General features: G+C 38.7%; 3 protein-coding genes and 1 pseudogene across 3 annotated transcripts; all 4 read right to left on the bottom strand.

The window, feature by feature from the left end:
* Positions 1-1936: 1936 nt before the first annotated feature.
* LOC148729622 (uncharacterized) lies at positions 1937-6604 on the bottom strand (annotated as a pseudogene).
* Positions 6577-8495, bottom strand: LOC148729621 (ribosome quality control complex subunit NEMF-like). The gene is made up of 6 exons (XM_088725172.1): positions 8490-8495; positions 8289-8390; positions 8121-8209; positions 7717-7820; positions 7002-7369; positions 6577-6805 (listed from the first exon to the last, which is right to left on the bottom strand). Exons 1-6 carry the CDS (start codon positions 8493-8495, stop codon positions 6638-6640), a joined length of 837 nt encoding a protein of 278 aa, XP_088581298.1. The 3' UTR covers positions 6577-6637.
* On the bottom strand, positions 8442-13568 carry LOC148729620 (uncharacterized). Its single transcript, XM_088725171.1, has 4 exons — positions 13542-13568; positions 13345-13479; positions 9213-9373; positions 8442-8682 (listed from the first exon to the last, which is right to left on the bottom strand). Exons 1-4 carry the CDS (start codon positions 13566-13568, stop codon positions 8577-8579), a joined length of 429 nt encoding a protein of 142 aa, XP_088581297.1. The 3' UTR covers positions 8442-8576.
* Positions 13569-13570: 2 nt separating this feature from the next.
* On the bottom strand, positions 13571-15453 carry LOC148729619 (adenosine receptor A3-like). The gene has a single exon (XM_088726075.1). The coding sequence runs from the start codon at positions 14913-14915 to the stop codon at positions 14025-14027; it is 891 nt and encodes a 296-aa protein (XP_088582201.1). The 5' UTR covers positions 14916-15453; the 3' UTR covers positions 13571-14024.
* Positions 15454-19560: the final 4107 nt, after the last annotated feature.

Below are 19560 nucleotides of genomic sequence, written 5' to 3'. Positions count from 1 at the left end.
AGTCTACAATAATATCATCTTAAGTTTTAACAGTTCAGTTCTGACGAATGATCACATTTCGCAGCATGCAAATGATGGATTGCCAAATGTGTCTCATTTTTCAGCAGTACATTTCAGTACAGTTCACCGCCATTTCATCGTTTTGTGAAACTTGATGGACCTGAAGGGCTTGAATTAAGTTTGGGTGGCGCCGCAGAGCGAAATAAATCAAATAATAAAAAATTATAGTGCAATTAAAACAACAGCCGAAATCGAAATACTGTTATAACCACAGCAACAATACGCTTGGGAGTCACAAGTTCCTGATATCTGAGATGAAGATGAACGGCTAAAAATGCTAATGCTTTCTGGTAAGTTCCTGTCAATAAACAAGAATTAATAAATGGAAACCGTCACCATCTGTCAAGTTTTACAGTGAAACAGTATATTTGAAAGCACGAACGATCATCGTCAAAAGTTCTTCATGTCCGTGTTTTCCGTTCTCCTTTCTCGGCTATAAACCATAGAAAGGGATGTGCACGATAAGAGGACGTTTCAAAGGGAATTAGCTAAGTACTTAGTAAATAAAAATACAGCCAAATGTAAAAGCTATTATAATAATTCCAGCAATTTTGATCGGGATGAACCCCGTTAATGAAAGCAACGTATGTAAGCATCTACTCTGTTGAAACCGCAGCAACAATATGCTTGTGAGTCACAAGTTCCCGATATCTGAGATGAAGATGAACGGCTGAAAATCTGTCTGCACTCAGAGCTGTAATATGGGCTGCCGTCACCACCAAAAATACAAGGATGTCAAATAGATCAGTAATAAAGGAATCGAATGGCCAAATTATAGACAGTCTAGGTTTCCTTAACATTACATGAAATATTCCCATCGGAATATTCATGTAATGTTAAGCAATTCAATGTTCAGCTAGAGTGTCTGATGTTCTGCAAAGCTATTCGACGTAACGCTACGCCATTTGTGTGTACCCTGTACCATTCGACATTACGCTGAGCCATTTCATGCAACGCTACACTGTTTGTATGTGCGCTGTACCATTCTACATTACGCTGAGCCATTTCACGCAACGCTACACCATTTGTATGTACGCTGTACCATTTGACATTACGCTGAGCCATTTCACGCAACGCTACGCTGTTTGTATGTACCTGTACCCTTAAAAAACAATCAGAAAAGACCAAGATGCGATCTGATCATAATCCATTCATTGTAAAGAACTTAGTTAAAGACATCATTGAAAGTAAAGAGGATCGTGATAAAGGCCGTTACTAATTCATCTTGGCCCCAAAATTACGTTAAATCCTTTAGATGCCGGCAGCTGATTCGAGTTCTTCGTAATCGTTCCGCTCTCCACATGCAGGATATTTGGCAAATATAAAAAACGACGCAACGACTTCGTTTTGATGCGGCCGACAAACAAACTCGAGGTCGGACAAAAAAAAAGTAAACAGTCGTCAGTTGGTTACGATCGCCCTTGAAAACTGACCGTTTCTCGGAACAGATCATTCCTGACGATAAATATGCGACAATACTTTTTGCATAAATGGAGGCTACTGTGTCAGTTATTCATTAAATGCTTTTTGCTAAGCGTGGGGAGAGGCATCTACGAAGAGCTTGCCGTCAAAACGTTGACTGTCTGGGTCACAATTATTCCGCCGAGTCAGTCGAACGTTCTTTCCGTCTTGAGTGGATCATCAAAGGATAGGAGACTCATCATATCGAACCCAAAATGCAGTCCTTACCAGAAATTTCCCAGAACTATATAGGTTACCTGACGCGCCTACATCAGTCATGTGCGCACAGAAATATTTGACGATTAAAATGGATTATGTAAAATAAATTACAAGAAGTAAGCTGACCATCAGAAAAAGACTTGGACACTACAAAAATAATTAATAATAATAATCATAATCAACGAAGAAAAACGTATTTGACGTGTAGTCGATTAACCACGTGGCGGTTTATTAACACTATTTCTTTGGATAAAAAGGAATCTCCACAGTAATTCTTGCAATGTTACAGATCATTTCTTCTTCTTTTTTTGAAGGTTTGGTGCTGAAACTTTCACTTTTCCTGGAATGTAACGCGAAAGATCGTTGTCCTAGAAATAGAGTGGAAAACTAGTGAAAATTAAAAAAAAAAGAAAAAAAGGAGAAGCACTGTCAGGGATGGTTTGCACAAAAGCTGTGAAGTGCGATTGACGCTTAGAATGCAAATAATGTGATGAATTACTTAAAGTTCAATAACATCGTTGACTGCTTCATCTACCTACTAAAGTAACCCGAGCTTTGAAATTTTTACCTTGAGACTTTTAATTAAATCTTTCTCTCGCTGGGAAGCTTCTTTGGAAAACAGAAAAGTGCCCAACGCCGTCTTGGCAGCTAAGGAAGGAAACAAAACCTGTTAAATTTATATTTGTTTTTCACGAATCACAGGACGAGGTGAAATGTATCATTCTCGATTTTGTCGCCTAAAAATTCTTATAAACTTGAGTTACAAATTATTTAATAGAACTCCCTCACCGAGTAAATTCAAATCCGAGTTGGCCAAGTAAATTCAGAGAAAATTCATAGAAAATTTAGAACTGAGCATCAGCAGAATATTTTGGGAAGAAAATCCGTACAGTTTCTCTAACCTTTTCCTCGGCGAGCTGTACCTGGAGTAAGTTTCACTTTAAACCTGTCGAAGAAATGGAAAAGAAAAGACAAATAAAACACACACACATCACTTATCTGAGAACTAGATAGGGGGGGGGGGGGGAGGGAGGGCTCTTCGATTGTCATATTTTATTCAGGAGTATACCAGGATGTTTTCTTACCATAAAAGATAACTTTTCCACAGCCCTTCTGACACAGAAAGATAGACTCTGGTCAGGGCTGATCTATCACCCAAACAACTTGAGCTTAGGGTGTCTTAGAAACTTAAAGAAAAAAAGAATAGTAAAAAAAAAAAAAAACCGCTGTCTTACTTGTAGTTTTGTACCGCACCGTATGGAGCACACACAGGAATTGCAAACAGCAGTAAATCTTCAGACAACCTGTAAGAGAATCAAGCAGCGATACAGCTTCCTGCAAAGCAACGAAAATCGCCGAAAAGTTACCCAAGCATGACATCAACGGCAATCGGCAGAGTTTGAGTTTCTCACAATCTTGCTTAACTCAAAATATTCGGATTGACTGTGATCAAAATATTTTTTGCGGTTATTCTGAAACGGTGAATCATAAATCACGCTTGTAAGTAAAATCGGAGTTGACTTTTGTCGCAAGTTGCTGTGAAACCGTCATGCTATAACCAACCATTATCGAGTAATAACAGCACATTACTAAAATGAAACAGGCAAAGAATAAACCAAGTTATGAGCTGGGATGGTTAGAATTTTAAGAATCGTTTTTTAAAAAAAAAAACCTCCAAAAAAATCTCAATTGAAATTATTTCATTGCGTACTTTCGGTGCTTCGTCTTCTGCTTCGTCATCTGATACAGCCTGAATGAACGCAAAAAAAAGATCAATTTATATTAACTCGCGAAGTAACGAGAAAAGAAGTACTGCCTGGGATTTATTAAAACATAAAGAAAACAAATAAGTGAGTGAAACGCAATAAATACGCTACAAATATAAATATAAACAAATTAATAAATGAGTTTCTTCTTTACATTGTCGTAAAATGTGTAATTTATAATCACCAAACAGGGTGTCATGTCACTTTTCAAGTTTGCATGGCATTTTGTTTACGACCTCTGACTGTTAATCTCGCTAAGGCTGTAAAGTTTGATAAGGTTTGAAGTATTTACAAAATACTGAAAAGTACATAGTACAGCCGAACTGTCTACTTACAATGTCCTTTTCTTTCTCAGAATTCGCATATTTCGCACCTGAAAATATAAAAAGCTGATTTACACTTCAGCACTTTCGGTATTTTACGGTTAATTACATAAAAAAAAAATTCATAAAAAAATGATTGTTGTACCTTCATCTTTTGGAGCACCCTCTTTGAGAGAATTGTCTTCTACACTGACTAGTTCCAAACTGCTCGCTTCACCAGCTTGTCTATCAGAAGAGTTCATCAAACCAGTCGCTGTCTCTTTACTGTCAATATCGTTACCTTCTCTATCGCCTTTATCCTGATAGACGCTTGAGTTTTGATTTGTAAAGTTTGTTTTTTTGCCTTTGTTTTCTTCCAAATCTTGCCTGGACTGGAAGCTGTTGTCCTGATCTTGGTTTTTACCGCCTCCTGTTGCAGACAGATTATTTTGATTTGAGTATTGGTCTTTCCTTGTCTGGGTTTCCCTTTTCCCTGGTTTACCGCTGGCTGGCCTGTTGGCGCAACTTCCTTTGCCCGTCTTCTTGTCTCTTTTCCTCTTATCAGCTTTGCTTTCTTTCGAAGGCCCAGCAGACTATAAGAGGAAAAAAACCAGCATTGTTTAAGAGGAAAAAATAAAAAAATTATCATACATCTGATGTATTGGGAAACGGCCGTGGTGCATTAGCTCACCATAATTCATGTCAAAATGTCTCGGGTCGGTTTACGCGCAATGTTTCTCCATCATCCACTGTTCATTGCAATCACCAAACTGTCCAGGAATCAAGACGTTATACTTGGGAGTACCTTTGAAGAATTCTCATTCTATCCATGAGAGTTGTAATAGACTTGCAGTTACTTGAGGCCACAGAAAACACTACAAGCTGTAGCAGGTATCCAAGTCAAGCCTCATTTTGATGCAGCCTTGCCAGTGAACCTCGTTCCGATCCAGACTCATTTCACCCTTTACAGATTACGCAAGGGGTAGGATAAATTCGATACTTCTTACATGCTAAAAATCATTACCGCTAAAATCTCCATTTTCATTTGTCGTTCCTCTTCATCCTGTTCGCCGTATTTCTCTTTTATTTTCCTAAGTTTGGTCTGAAAAGTGAAAAAAGTATAAATTGCTTTAAGCAAAGCCACTAAATCCTTCTGACAGGCCTTAATTAACACGGGTAATTCCTTAGATTTGTTTTTATATCGCTCCCGTTCATTTAGATAACAAAAGGGTGTCGACTTGAAATATCCAATTTTTTGTCGCTAATTTCAGGCCGGTCACGCTGGAAAATCATTCGTTAGCTTCCAAGTCTGTAAATTTTTATTAAAATCCTTAATGTTCATTATTTATTACGCTGCACAGAGTGGTCCATATTCAATGTCTGTTGCTTAAAATGAACGAGCGGAACTAGAATGAATTCATTCTAACCACTTAAATCTACTATCATGCTCAGTCAAAGAAAGTGAATCTTAAACTTTCTCTGTGACATAAACAATCAACTAAATATTCAATTCTCCTCGCCGATATTAACAGTCTAACAGGGTTGAAAAAAGTGTGTCAAACCTTTTGTCCTCTCTTAGGTGGCTGCTGCTGTTGCTGTTTTTGTTTTTGTTTTTGCTGATGGTTTTTTTCAGATTTCTGTGGATAATATTTTTAAGGATCAGAAGATATTAGAAGCTGTTTCCCAAAATACTTTCAAAGCGAAATGCGAGGTCGAGCAGATATAAATCCTCTGATATTTTGTTGAATCCCCTACCATGAATTAAAACAGGCTAATGAAGAGGATTTACAAGGGCTCATTTTCAACATCACCATTAAAAACAGAATGCAAACGTACCCGGTCATATTCTTCTCCTTCCTCTGTTTCTTGCTCCTCCTCATTCGCCTGCAAAGAGCCGTCTTCACCTTGTCTGACCTTCTTCTTTCGATTCTCTCTGAGATAAATTCGATTGTAATCATTAAAAATCTGTGGTGTACCTTGGTCTCGCAATAAAAAAATATGCCAATGTAAGATCAATATTGAGCACAAAGTAGCTTGGTATCGCACCTTCCCTTTTGAAAGAAAAGTGTATAACCTTAATTTCATAAAACAGTCGCCGCGTAAATCAGAAGACAAGTGCCAAGTGGCTGCACTTTATTCATAATAGAGATTTGTGCTCACTGCAGCGTGTCATTAAGTGAGAGTCAAGATTTACATGCGCAGGATTCATGGCTAATTATTACCTCCTCTGTTTCGCTGATAGACGCTGCTTGTTTGCGGGCTGAAAAGAAAAATAATGAGGAATATTAGGCCACGTTTCGATCGCTCGAGTGCTTGAAAACTAAAACAAAAACTGTAACAAAAACCAGAGTAAGTTCAGGCCACTGATCTGAAGCGCTAGAAAAAGTGAGTGACCAGGTGACGCGCGTTTTTTTTTTTCTTTCATCTGATTGGTTGAGGAAGTGAAGCAAGTTTTCTGGACCAGCCATAAAGGTATCGAAAGGAAAGCCAATCTATTTCCTGATGAAGTTTTTGATACGATAGGCAGTTTCTTGATAAGATCACGAAAACTGGCAAACTGAAACTCGGCTATAACTTGCGCTTTCTTGCATTTTGCTATTCATGAAATGCAAGGGCGAGGAATGACATCTCAAATTCTCAAGATACTTGTTTGGTTTCCTCAGGATCAACACTTTCTCCTTCTTCACTATCTCTTCGGCTATTGCTTCTGCTTGTACCTCGCTGAAAATGTACTCTAGAAACGAAGATAAAAGCACGATAAATTTAGAGTTAAACAATAGACTTAAACATTGCCATTGAAAATTAATCTATTAAAAATACAAACAAAACTTACTTTCCCTCCTTCGTAAGCTGTATATCGATGCTTGTATCAGGAAACAAGCTGTCTTCTTCATCATCGTCTTCTAGAGTAGCTGCCCCTTCGACAGCAGAATTCGGTGGATTTTCTGCCTCGCCTTCGTCACTTGGAATGCTCAGCTCTTCCTCTCCTTCAGCATCCTATGTCAAGTTCAAAGTGTTATATCATAGGATCGTTTCCCGATATATTTGGGTGGAAAAAATGCAAACGTTACTGTGTAAACAGTCTGTGTTATAATGTAAAGCTCTCATTAGCTAGTAATCAAAACAAAACAAAAAACAAACAAAACATGGTTGCTGGGAAATCAAGCACCGTTGAAAATCTCTCGGACCTTACCTCTACTATTTCAGTATCCTCCACAACTCTGACTTTTCTCTCGTTCAAGTGATTCTCGATGGACGTTTCATCCAGTTTAAACAAGAAACCAAAGCCCATCATGAGGTAAGATGGCGGCAAGAAGTTCTTTTTGCCCCTAATCATGAAGCTTCCTGTGGTAAGGTACTCTCCTGTGGGTGCCGTCTTGGACACCTGCGAATGATGCACCCACCAGGCTGAGGTCACAATCCGTGCCTCCCACGCAGCACTGTAGGACACCGCCATGCAACCGGCTTCATTTAGGGTCTTTGGCGGGACGGGCTGACCCGTAGGGTTCTTTACTACAACACTTGTTGCACCATGGAGATCTGCGTGAACGTACACGTCTCCTGAGGAGAAAAGATGTGTGATAATGATACATGACACAGAAACATGTAACTGGCCCCAAAACATATAGCCAGTGACCGAGCACGGGATACAAGCTCCTGCTGTACCTCAGAGTCAAGAGCTGAAAAATGTAACCACTGCTAACCTCGAGAAATGAGAAACAAGCTGAGAAGCGCTGAGAAGCGCAGAGAAGCACGTAAGCATTCACCAGGTGCACTCTCGAGAACTGTCTTGACCAACTTTGACCGCGGGCAAACAAGTGACTGGCGACATTCGTAAGAAAAACTTGGGAAGTTGACAAGTTCCTAAAACAGTGTAGAAATAGAATGCAAAGTGAGCCACAACAGACCTTGTTCTAGATGCCTTTTGACCACAAGTTCGTTCTGCTGTTGGTCTCGGCCACCAATTACCAGGTAATTCTCAGAACTGATAAACCAAAGAAACTTCTCAAACCTAAAAAAACAAAAGAAATATTCATTTAATTCCCATCCCAGGAGATATATATTCATGTTATCTGCATCACTAATAACACATTCTTCAACATATTATTCCCTCTCTGTCTTCTACATTCATCAAGGCTCACTCCGGCTCAAGTTACCTAATTCACGCTTCTTACAACTCGTCTGCTTATCAGAATGGTGGTGTGTATGGCCGGCCTAAATTGTGGATAACTCTTGATGTAAAACGTTGAAGGAAAAGTAAACGCTGATTGACTGTTATGACAAACTACTTCAAAGCTGCTTTCATTCTTACCAATATGTTTTCCGTGCTTTCTTAATTCTTGTTGTAGTCTCAACTTCTTTCAAGGTTTCCTTCGTTTTTCGCTCCGCGGATTTTAACGCCTGCGGTTAATAACAGTTAGATTTATCATGGGGATTTGCAAATTAAGCAACCAACAACCTGCGACACTGGGTAACTAACCTTTTCCGATGCATCAATTGTCTTCTGTTCCTTTTTGGAGGAAAATTTCTTCTTGTCATAAAAGTTGCGACGACAAGAGTGAGGATAAGTTCTACTGCAAAACTGGGGATACCACAAAGAGATTGCATACAGGACAAAAAGGTCTTTAAGACACCATCATATCAGAACAGCGACTAAAATCCGTTAAGGAATGAAGTGTACATCCATAACTAACTTCACGAAGGAGCACTGGGGGTTGCAGAACTATGAGAAAAATTTTGCGTGTCGAGAAAGCACAGTGCACAGCAGTCAGAGACATACCTTGGTTTTTTTCTTCCTTTTCTTTTTTGTACTTTCATCATCTTCTTCTTCTTCATCTGAATCAGGGTCTGATTCTGAAGAGTCGTACGGATTCCTACAGAATAATGTCGCAAAATGTATGTAATCATATTCACAAAGCAAGCAAACTCGGTTTTTGAAAAGAGAAAAAGTTTCTAGAAATCCTTCGCCAAGATTTTTGGGGTTCCCTCTGCGAGACAAGGTCTCCTTTTTCTTTTGCTGTCCTCATGAAATAAAGGTAACGAGAGACATTCCTGTGCAAAGCCAAAGGAGGTAACAACGAGGACGAAATGTAACCTACGCAATTTAAAGAAGATACAGATATGGGTAGAACAGTGGATACCTAAAACCAGTGCAATAATAAAGTTTTGAAATGGTGACTTCTTGACGCTAAGCTGTGTCTATGGCACAAAAGCCTGTGGGGCGTAGCAATCAATCAAAAGTAATTTTAATGGAACGCACACCTAAAGATCCAAACTAAAGGAAGAGAAATCAGATGACTTTCAGCAACCAGGTCTAAGAATCCCACTTAGGCACTCAAAAATGCTAGCGATCTAAACATTTGGTTAGGAGCCTACTGAAAGATGCCTTAAAAAGATATCAGACCTGAGGTGCATGGTGATATGATTAGTTTCCAGTTTTAGTGCACCAATAGCACATGCCACAGGGTCTCCTTGTGACTGTGCCTCTTTCACAATGTTGTTGATTTCAGACCAATCAATCTGGTTTGCGATGGCGCTGTTCACGATCAGGATTGCTTTATCCACCTAAAACATATAAGAAATCATCTTTAAAAAGTTGTAGTTTTGCACTTTGGTTAACATGTTTTCATTTTCGCGATGTAGTCACTACTGACGTCATTTCCAAATACGAGTTGTACTTTGACCTAATTTCCACATACGGTTAAAATTTGACGTAGCTTGTACTTTTAAAAACATGATGTCCCACTTTAAAACAAAATAACAAACACGTCCATAGTTCATTTCCTCCGGAATCTTCGCGTGTCAGTTGAAACGTAGGGACGGATATAAACTGTAGGTTCCCTGACAGATAATATAGTCCTTCGTGACACATTACAACTTCAACATTCCTCGTTTAGGCTAAAGATTTTATTGGGAAACAAATTTTTTTTTTTTTTTTGGGGGGGGGGGGAAACATCTTGATAAGATGATAAAAGGCAGGTAAAGTTTTACAAACATTTCATACCGGTAACGAGAAAAGAAGAAATTCGATCGTTGAGTTGCATTGCTAATCTTACAACCGGAAAACCACGGTCTTTCTTGCCAGGACACTTTTGTTGTATTTAATACTCAATAGTTAAGCTGAAACTTTAATTGTGAAGAAAGAGGCGCCTTGGAGAAAAATTCAAAGCGGATCAATAAATTACACAATGGCTTTAATCACAATAAATTTACAAAATCGTGTCTTTCATTTTGCTCATTATTCTTTTAATTAAATTTTTAATTTTTACAGTTTATTTTTGCTCTTGATTATGAAAGATCTCTCTTAAATAACTGACATGGATTCTGACAAAGCTGCTTTCATGCAGTTGACATAAACTAGAGGCTCAGTTTCAACGGAGCAACATGTTTCGCAGAATTTCTGCGATGCCCTTTCGAACTTGTCTCATCTTCCAACAATAGATAACAGGATTTAGGGATGAATTGAGATGCAGCAGTGAACAAGTGTACATAAGAAATAGCTCTAATGTGACATTTGATCCACGAATGAAAACAGACGCAACGAAACTGCAATAGTGGGGCAGGTAACAAAACAAAAACAAAATGAGGACGTATGAAGTATTAACTGCAGTTTTCCTTTGCTTTACATCATTTACTAATTTTTCATCATCTTGTGAAACTTGTTGTACTTGTAACGGGCGAATTTGGTTTGTAAGGCGCACCACCACGAAATAAATTCTGCAATTCGCCACAGTCAGAGAAACAAAGCAAAAACCCAGAATGAAACCGACCACGATTCCCATGTGCACCCAAATGATCCTCATCACTGAAAGCAATGCACTGAACACCCATATCAGCAAGACACCTGCAACGGTTCGTTTGTGAGTTACAAGTTCCTGATATCTGAGATGAAGATGGACGGCTAGGAACCTGTCTACACCTACAGCAGTTACACTGAACAAAGAAGCATACAAAATCAATCTAACTATAAAATCCATAGATTTCCGCACACTGGACGCAAGATCGTTTTGCAGCAAAAGCGCAAGTAGCTCTTCAACGTAAAACAGCTGCACCAGCAAGCCAACACCAAGATCAGAAACAGTAAGACTTAACAGTAATGTTTTCAAAGTCTCCGGTAAGGACGAAGTTTTCCTCATCGCATGGATTGTTAAAAGGTTCAACGTTACAGCTGCGAAAGAGGAGACAACGTTCAATACAGCGTTAACAATGAGAGACGAATAAAACTCTTCTTTTGTATCTGCCATTGTAGAACTGTGACTTAAGTTGAGGTCGGGCGTTCTGCTGCTAAAAGCAGTGAGACTGTGCGCTTCATAGACTCCGATCTTCAAGAAAACTCTAACTCTTGAATTGCATGAACCACTTTATAAAGTCTATTTTATCAGAAAAAGTAAACAAACTGCGGGTAACTGTCATGGACTGATGAATGCAACGTAAAAAAAATCAAAACGTAATCTCATCTTTATTACCTATTGAATTTCGCTTTTGACGAAGTTACCAATTGTTTAAGTTGGTAAGAACAAGGGAATAAATACATAAATAAATAAATACGACGTCGAGATAGCAATTTTTTTTGTCCAAATTCAGAACTGGGATATTACGAGCTTTCATTTAGTTTGCTGGTCGGCAACTAGAAGAAAATACTCAGCCCTTATTCTTAAATTTAGAAAAAAAATGGCATCATCTTCTTATTCCCTGTAAATATTTGGTTGATCAACGGTTTTACGTTTCCATTTCCGTTTAATGACACCGGTGTTACTCGCAAGCGCTGTCCTCCCTAAAAGTTCGTCAGGGATCCAATAAAAAAGACAATGAACGTCGTCAACAGGCAAAGATCATCGCTACTTTGCAAATATTTCCCTTGAGTAACGAAAAGCCGGAAAATGCACTCCCGCCCCCACGTTTCCACACAAAAATACACAAAAAGATGTGATCCTGACGTTAAAATTATTGTCATTGGGTGAAAGTGATAATTAATTAATCTTGACATAAGAGGTCGGAAAACGCATCATTCGTAATGACAACAACAAAATGTGCCATCGCCGTCATTTCAACAATTTAGAATTAAAACCTGTGTTAGTCCTCCCTTCTGTACATAAGCATTAAAAAAAAATGGTATTAGGAACACCATGCGTCACTGGATTAAAAAAAAAAAAAACACAGCCAATAAAAAAAAATTCGTATTATATTCCATCATGAAATTGTGTTAATCATCTCAAAATTCTAGTTTTTCAGAAGAAATGAAAAAACCCCATGTAGTTTGATTATTCAATATCCCCGTGTTGTATAAATGTCAGTTGAAACTCAAGTAACAATGATTAACTGTAGAGCGAGACGACACGCCACGATTATTAAATGTTCATTGTTGATAAAGGTAAATAAACTGCGACCAAAAAAATGGAACATCTGGCGTTAACAGTTCGTCAGAGCAAATAACTTGAGGGCTGACGCAACATCTAACTTTAGCTACTGACCAGCGCACCAACACAAACGCTACAATCTGATCGGCTCCATCACTGCAAATCTAATTAAACAATAGAGTGCACTATGGGCTGATAGTATCTCTCCACGGATGAACACTATCGCGTCACGTGATCAATTTAAACCAATAAGAATCGGAAAAAATTTAGTGGCGAAACCACTGAAACGAAACGACCGAAAAGGCGAATCGATTGAAAAAAAAAACAAACAAACAAACAAACATGACCGAAACATTGGTGCGGAGGAGAACAAAAGAGACCACCGTTAGGTGAAACAGGTTTTTATTTTGAGCTCTCGAATATTTTCGGATTACCCGATAAATTTCTTAAAACCAGAAAATTCTTTAGAGGATCACGATTTTTAATGTCGATAAAAGGATACTTCGGCGTATAATCAATTCCGCGAGGAGATCCTCTACTGAGAAAGCCCTGAAACCCTAACCCTCTTAAAAAACCTCGCTTCAAGAGACAGCTTTAAACATCAAAAGGCTTTTAAATACAACACAAAACAAATTTACATACATAATAAGTTAATGTTACTGTTGGATTAGGGGAGGGGTAGGTGCGCAGTTGCTCAGATACTGATGTTGTCTGTATCTGGGCAACTGTGCACAAATTATAATAAGTTAAGAAGTTAGTGTTACTGTTGGATTAGGGGAGGGGTAGGTGTGCAGTTACCCAGATACTGATGCGTATTTTCTTGTTCTGTTCACTTGTTAACTACAAATAAGGCTGATTTCTTTTTTGTCATGATATTTATTAATTTTCTTTTACATTAAATATGCTAATTTAATCTCAGGCTTGTTTTTGTATATTTGTTACAGTTCTGATTTCCACCACCAATTTTTAAGAACAATTTAAGAACACCTTCAGGCTGATTTTTCACTAAGCACCCGATATATAAGAACCTGATCAGCCTGACCTCCAAAATCAGTGTTCTTATATGCGGGTGTTTACTGTATCTGAGTATGAAGGGCAGAAGGTGAGGGAGTTGTTTTTGGCCGTTTGAGGAGAGGCTTAAAGTTCTAAATGTGAGAGAACATCTAAAGTAAAATGTACCTTTTCCTCGACATTCCATCTTTCCCTCACTCGGCGTGGGCTTATTTTGAACGTTTCACTCGTTGCGAAATTCCTCTTGGTTATTGCTTTTGTTTTTGTTGTTTTGACGGTAGCGCTTGTCTCAGTGGTTTCAATCTAATGTTTAGGTTTAAAGTCCATTCGATTCAGTTTTGTTGATTATCATAAGAAGTTTTTACTTTTGTGTTCAAGCGTGCCAAAGACATCATTACGGTAATTTATGTTTTTATAAACAAAGCTGGTAGCTCCTAATATATAGCATTCATAGTCTGTTTATGAGCCACGTGGCCCATCAGGCCGACGCTTAACTCCGGTTCCCGTAACATAAGCGACTAGGAGTCTCTAATGTAGTATTCGTACTTCTGTTTTAAAACCAATACATGAAACAAGAAAATTACCCTTTGCTTCCGACGAAAAAGAGGTAGAAAAACATTACATCTGCATGTTATAACTTCAATTAACTTAAGCTGTCTAAGCTGACAAATTGAATACAAATATAGGTCTACATTTACATATGACCTGTAAGCAAACTACAATGACTTACAGTTTCTCTACTGTGCAAAACACATTCGTTTACTTTCGTTGCGAACTATTCATAATACTTGAAGATTGCCTCCGAAGTGCTCGGTTGTTATATAGCTACCTTAAATGTTTCTTCAGTTTTAACGAAGAAATATATTTCGAAGAATGCAAATGATAGATTGCCGAATGTGTCTCATTTTCCAGCAGTATACCACAGGGTTTAGAGACGAGTTGAAAAACAAAAGCGTTAACGTATAAATAACACTTGTATGAAATCTGGTGGTTTGTTTAACGGAAGAAAAACCCCAAATATAAACACAGTACCAGGGTAAATAACACAACAAAAACACGAGGTATATGTAGAAGGTACTGCTAGCCGACCTCCTCAACCTGGCCGCGTTCACTGTCGTTCCACCCCCGTGTGTTAGTTGCAACACTTGGATTACGTTTCTGTGGCGCCTCACCGCTAAATATATTTTAAAGTAAATGATTGTTGTACAAATAATACAACAACAAAAAGTAACGGTGAGTACGGTTTTTCCAGCGTATTTGAGCGAGAAAAAATCCAGCACTAACAGCAACGAAAACAAGAAACTAAATGTCCATATCATCAACACTGCAGCAACAACACGCTTGTGAGTCACAAGTTCTTGATATCTGAGATGAAGATGAATGGCCAGAAATCTGTCTGTGCTCAAAGCAGTAACACCGAAAAGTGACGCACACGAGAATAAACTCGAAAAGAAGGCAGTGATGTAGGTAAATATATTTAGCTCGTGGTAGATAAAGTTTCCACTAGTAGCGCAAGTAATCAGCCTTGCAACATAAACAGGTTTCACCAGCAAACCGACACCAAGGTCAGAAACAGCGAGACTCAGCAGCAATGTTTTCAAAGTCTTTGGCAATGCTGACGTCTTCCTCATCGCATGGATCGTCAAAATGTTCATCATAATGGATGTGTAGCAAAAGAAGGAGTTCAACACGGAATTAGTGACACAAGATGAGTAATACGGGCTTTCGCTATTCCCCATTCTATAACGGGTAGTCAGGAGGCTGATTTGTCAACAAGTTCACCGAGTACGCTCAGAAGAAATGGATTTCATGAGACAAACATGCTTCATCGTGAATTAATGGAGAGTTATTTCGAAAAGCTTCATGATAAATTCTGGCAAAAGCCAGGATTAATAAGTAGTTGGAAACCAGAGACTTATGAATAAGTTGATGCATTTGACAGCTTTGTCCGGTGCCAACGAGGAAATCGAGAAACACGCGTGCTCCTGCTGAAGTGCTTTTTTATCCGTGTTCTTCCGACGTTATTCACTGTACAGATCAATAGCTACTTTTCTGTTATGTACTTGTGGCCCATATGGTCGATGTTTAAGCCGCCGAAACAACGTTCGCCAATTCATTTCACGTTTCCCATTTAATACACATCGAAAGTGTATCAAGACACCTGTATATGTTTACAAAACTATAAATAGTTTTTTATTCTTCAGTTGTAGAAATCTAGAATTCACGGAAAATTCATAGAAACTGCAATGTTTACAAATACCGGAAGTCATGGATCATACTGACCCATGATTGGCTTATTTACCGTTTAGTCGCAGGGACTGGTCGCACAAACAGTTCCCACGAAGGGACAAACATATGCTTCATGCGACAAGTCGCTGCGACTGGTCGCACGAATTCAAACCAGTTTGAATTCGTGCGACCAGTCGCAGGGACTAAATTTTGGTCCCTGCGACCACAGAAATGTGTAGTTCACACGAAGGGACTAGTTGCATGAAACTGGTCGCTGGGACTAGTCGCAGGGACTAGTCCCCTCGTGTGTGCCGACCTTTAGACTTAGAATTGGTAAAATGTTCGCTTTCGTCAGAAAGATAGAGGTTGTCCTTAGGAGGCGGCGGCGTGTCACTTTCAGTAAGCGGAACTTTGGAAAAGAAAAAAATAACACCTCTTTACATTCGAAAATTCCGCGAGTTATGGCAGTCTAGAATGACAGCTGTAGCGAATAATTCAAACGAAGCTATGAAGAGAACAACATATTAAACATAATAACTCCTCTTTGGCGCGAATGCTCAAGTTCCATCGACAGAAACTTTAATTTGTTTACTCTGTTAAAAGCGACAAGACCTACGTTTTGACAATTACACGAAACAAACCCAATATCGAAACCAAAAAAACTTTAACAGTAACTTTTCGCTGTTGAAGCGGACATTGAAAAGCACGAATGTTCATCTTCTAGAGATCTATAAAAATGGGAAAAAACCTCATTTACAATAATCTAGCACAACAAAAAAGGGACGTAAGAAAATGCATTTCAATCAAGTACAGAAAATCAGCTGTCTCTAAAATTGACTGTTTCTACCGAGGTCAGGTGTTGAATTTTAATCCAAAACCTTTTGTTTTCAAGAAAAAAATTCTTCTAGGGCAAAACAAATAAGAAGGGAAAAACTGAATGTGTCTACTTCCTACAGAATGAAAGTAAAATAAATGTAAAGTCTATTTTTCACAGCTTTAATTTCATCTAGAAAACTCTTCGTAACAGAGAGAGAAACAAGAACCTCGAAAACACGCAGACAGTTTATAAGCTCCTCTGCTCTTCATCTCTATGAAAAACTTTGGATATAAAAAACAAAGCACAAATAAACCTTTGGCAGAAAGCACGTTTAAAGTCTACAATAATATCATCTTAAGTTTTAACAGTTCAGTTCTGACGAATGATCACATTTCGCAGCATGCAAATGATGGATTGCCAAATGTGTCTCATTTTTCAGCAGTACATTTCAGTACAGTTCACCGCCATTTCATTGCTTTGTGAAACTTGATGGACCTGAAAACCTTGAATTAAGCTTGGGTGGCGCCGCACAGCGAAATAAATCCAATAATAAAAAATTATAGTGCAATTAAAACAACAGCCGAAATCGAAATACTGTTATAACCACAGCAACAATACGCTTGGGAGTCACAAGTTCCTGATATCTGAGATGAAGATGAACGGCTAAAAATGCTAATGCTTTCTGGTAAATTCCTGTCAATAAACAAGAATTAATAAATGGAAACCGTCACCATCTGTCAAGTTTTACAGTGAAACAGTATATTTGAAAGCACGAACGATCATCGTCAAAAGTTCTTCATGTCCGTGTTTTCCGTTCTCCTTTCTCGGCTATCAACCATAGAAAGGGATGTGCACGATAAAAGGACGTTTCAAAGGGAATTAGCTAAGTACTTTAAATAGCATAGGTGTGAAAATTTTTCATTTAACTTAATGGAACTTAAAGACAGCCTACACTTAGTATAAGTAATGTTCACTGAAATCCATCTGCTAATAGACATATAACTAAGTAAATAAGTCTTTGACCACTATCGTTTGTTGAAAGCAAGAAATATGTATGCGATCCTCGGGTTGGTGGATGAAACATGGACAACGAAACAAGATTAAGGTTTTTGTAGTTAAAATCGACGTTTCTGCGCAATTGCGCGTAATTTTCGCGTAACGAGGACGACTGGCCGATGACATAAGTTAAAGACAAAACAAGAGCAGTTCACTGAAAAAACACCACGCTCTTCGCAGTATGCAAATGATACTTTGTCCATTGTGTCTCATACCCCAGCTGTAAACAGAACGGTTTAATGATGAATTTAGATACACCAGGGTTTTAGTCTACTGATGAAAATTCCAAAACGTAGTATTTGCTTCATGGATAAAAGATCTTATAACAAACGCACAGTGCCAAGGTAAATAACAAAATAAAAACACGAGGTACATGTAGAATGTACATAGGGCTGATTTCTTTATCTTCACAAAGTTCACTGCCATTTCACCCTAATGAGACACCTGATGGACTTGAAGGGCTTAAATACGGGTCGCGTGGCGCCGTACAGCGAAATAAATTCTACAATAAAAAAACTACAGTGTAAATAAAAATACAGCCACATGTAACAGCTATTATAATAATTCCAGCAATTTTGATCGGGATGAACCCTGTTAATGAAAGCAACGTATGTAAGCATCTATTCTGTTAAAACCGCAGCAACAATATGCTTGTGAGTCACAAGTTCCCGATATCTGAGATGAAGATGAACGGCTGAAAATCTGTCTGCACTCAGAGCTGTAATATGGGCTGCCGTCACCACCAAAAATACAAGGATGTCAAATAGATCAGTAATAAAGGAATCGCATGGCCAAATTATAGACAGTCTAGGTTTCCTTAACATTACATGAAATATTCCCATCGGAATATTTCATGTAATGTTAAGCAATTCAATGTTCAGCTAGAGTGTCTGATGTTCTGCAAAGCTATTCGACGTAACGCTACACCATTTGTGTGTACGCTGTACCAGTCGACATTACGCTGAGCCATTTCATGCAACGCTACACTGTTTGTATGTGCGCTGTACCATTCTACATTACGCTGAGCCATTTCACGCAACGCTACACCATTTGTATGTACGCTGTACCATTTGACATTACGCTGAGCCATTTCACGCAACGCTACACTGTTTGTATGTACGCTGTACCATTCTAAATAATGCTGAGCCACTTCACACAACGCTACACCATTTGTGTACGCTGTCCCACTCCACATTACGCTGAGCCTTTTCACGCAAAGCTACACTGTTTGTATGTACGCTATACCATTCGACATAACGCTGAGTCATTTCGCGGAACGCTACACCATTTGTGTGTACGCTGTACCATTCCACATTACGCCGAGCCTTTTCACGCAAAGCTTAACTGTTTGTATGTACGCTGCACCATTCGACATTACGCTGAGCCATTTCACGCAACGCTAAACTTTTTGTGCGTACGCTGTGCTACTCGATATTACCCTGAGTAATTTGACGCAACGCGACACCGTTTGTGTACTGTATTGCAAATGAGTGCTAGGCTATTCGCAATTTAGCTGGTCCATTTCACAATTTCATGTTCCAACTTGACATGGCCAACTAGACCGTTTATCATTTGGGTAGACTGTCTATAATTTGGCCATGCCATTCCTTCATTAGCTATGCTATCCTGCAGCTGATTCTTAAAATTTACTGATCTATTTGACATCCTTGTACTTTTTGGTGGTGACGGTTGCCCATACTGCAACACCCCAAAAATGATGCCCCAGCGAAGAAAATTGAAAAAGAAATCGGTGATCTTTGAAAGTGTCTTTGGTGCTCCAAAGGAAAATTGTGGTCCTGGGTCGCAAGAGACTATCAATACGATATACAGAGGCTGCACCGGTCCAACACCAAGATCAGACACAGCAAGACTCAGCAGCAATGTTTTCAACGTCTTAGGTAATTCAGACGTTTTCCTCACCGCATAGATTGTCAAAATGTTTAACATGACAGCTGTTTTGTAGTAAAAGAGGATATTCAAATGCAGGAACGCTCATCGTCTATGGTTGTTCACCTCTGTTTCATTTCCGTTCTTCTTTCGCGGCTGTCAGCCTTAGAAAGGGATTGCAACAATGTTTTCTTTTTTTTTACAATAAGAAGACGTTTCAACGATGTACTATTAACAGCAAAAGTGTTTTTTTTTTTTTTTTTACTTATACTACGGGAGCTTAGGACTGGAGGGGCAGCATACACAACGTATGATATTAATGTCAATTACATCTATCTGTGCGCGAAAATTACCGGACATTTTTATTTAAAGTTCGATTTGGACCGAATCTAATT

This window comes from Stylophora pistillata, chromosome 6 (genome assembly GCF_964205215.1).
Source record: "Stylophora pistillata chromosome 6, jaStyPist1.2, whole genome shotgun sequence".
Taxonomy (NCBI): Eukaryota; Metazoa; Cnidaria; class Anthozoa; order Scleractinia; family Pocilloporidae; genus Stylophora; species Stylophora pistillata.
This window is presented reverse-complemented; position numbering and strand designations above follow the sequence as displayed.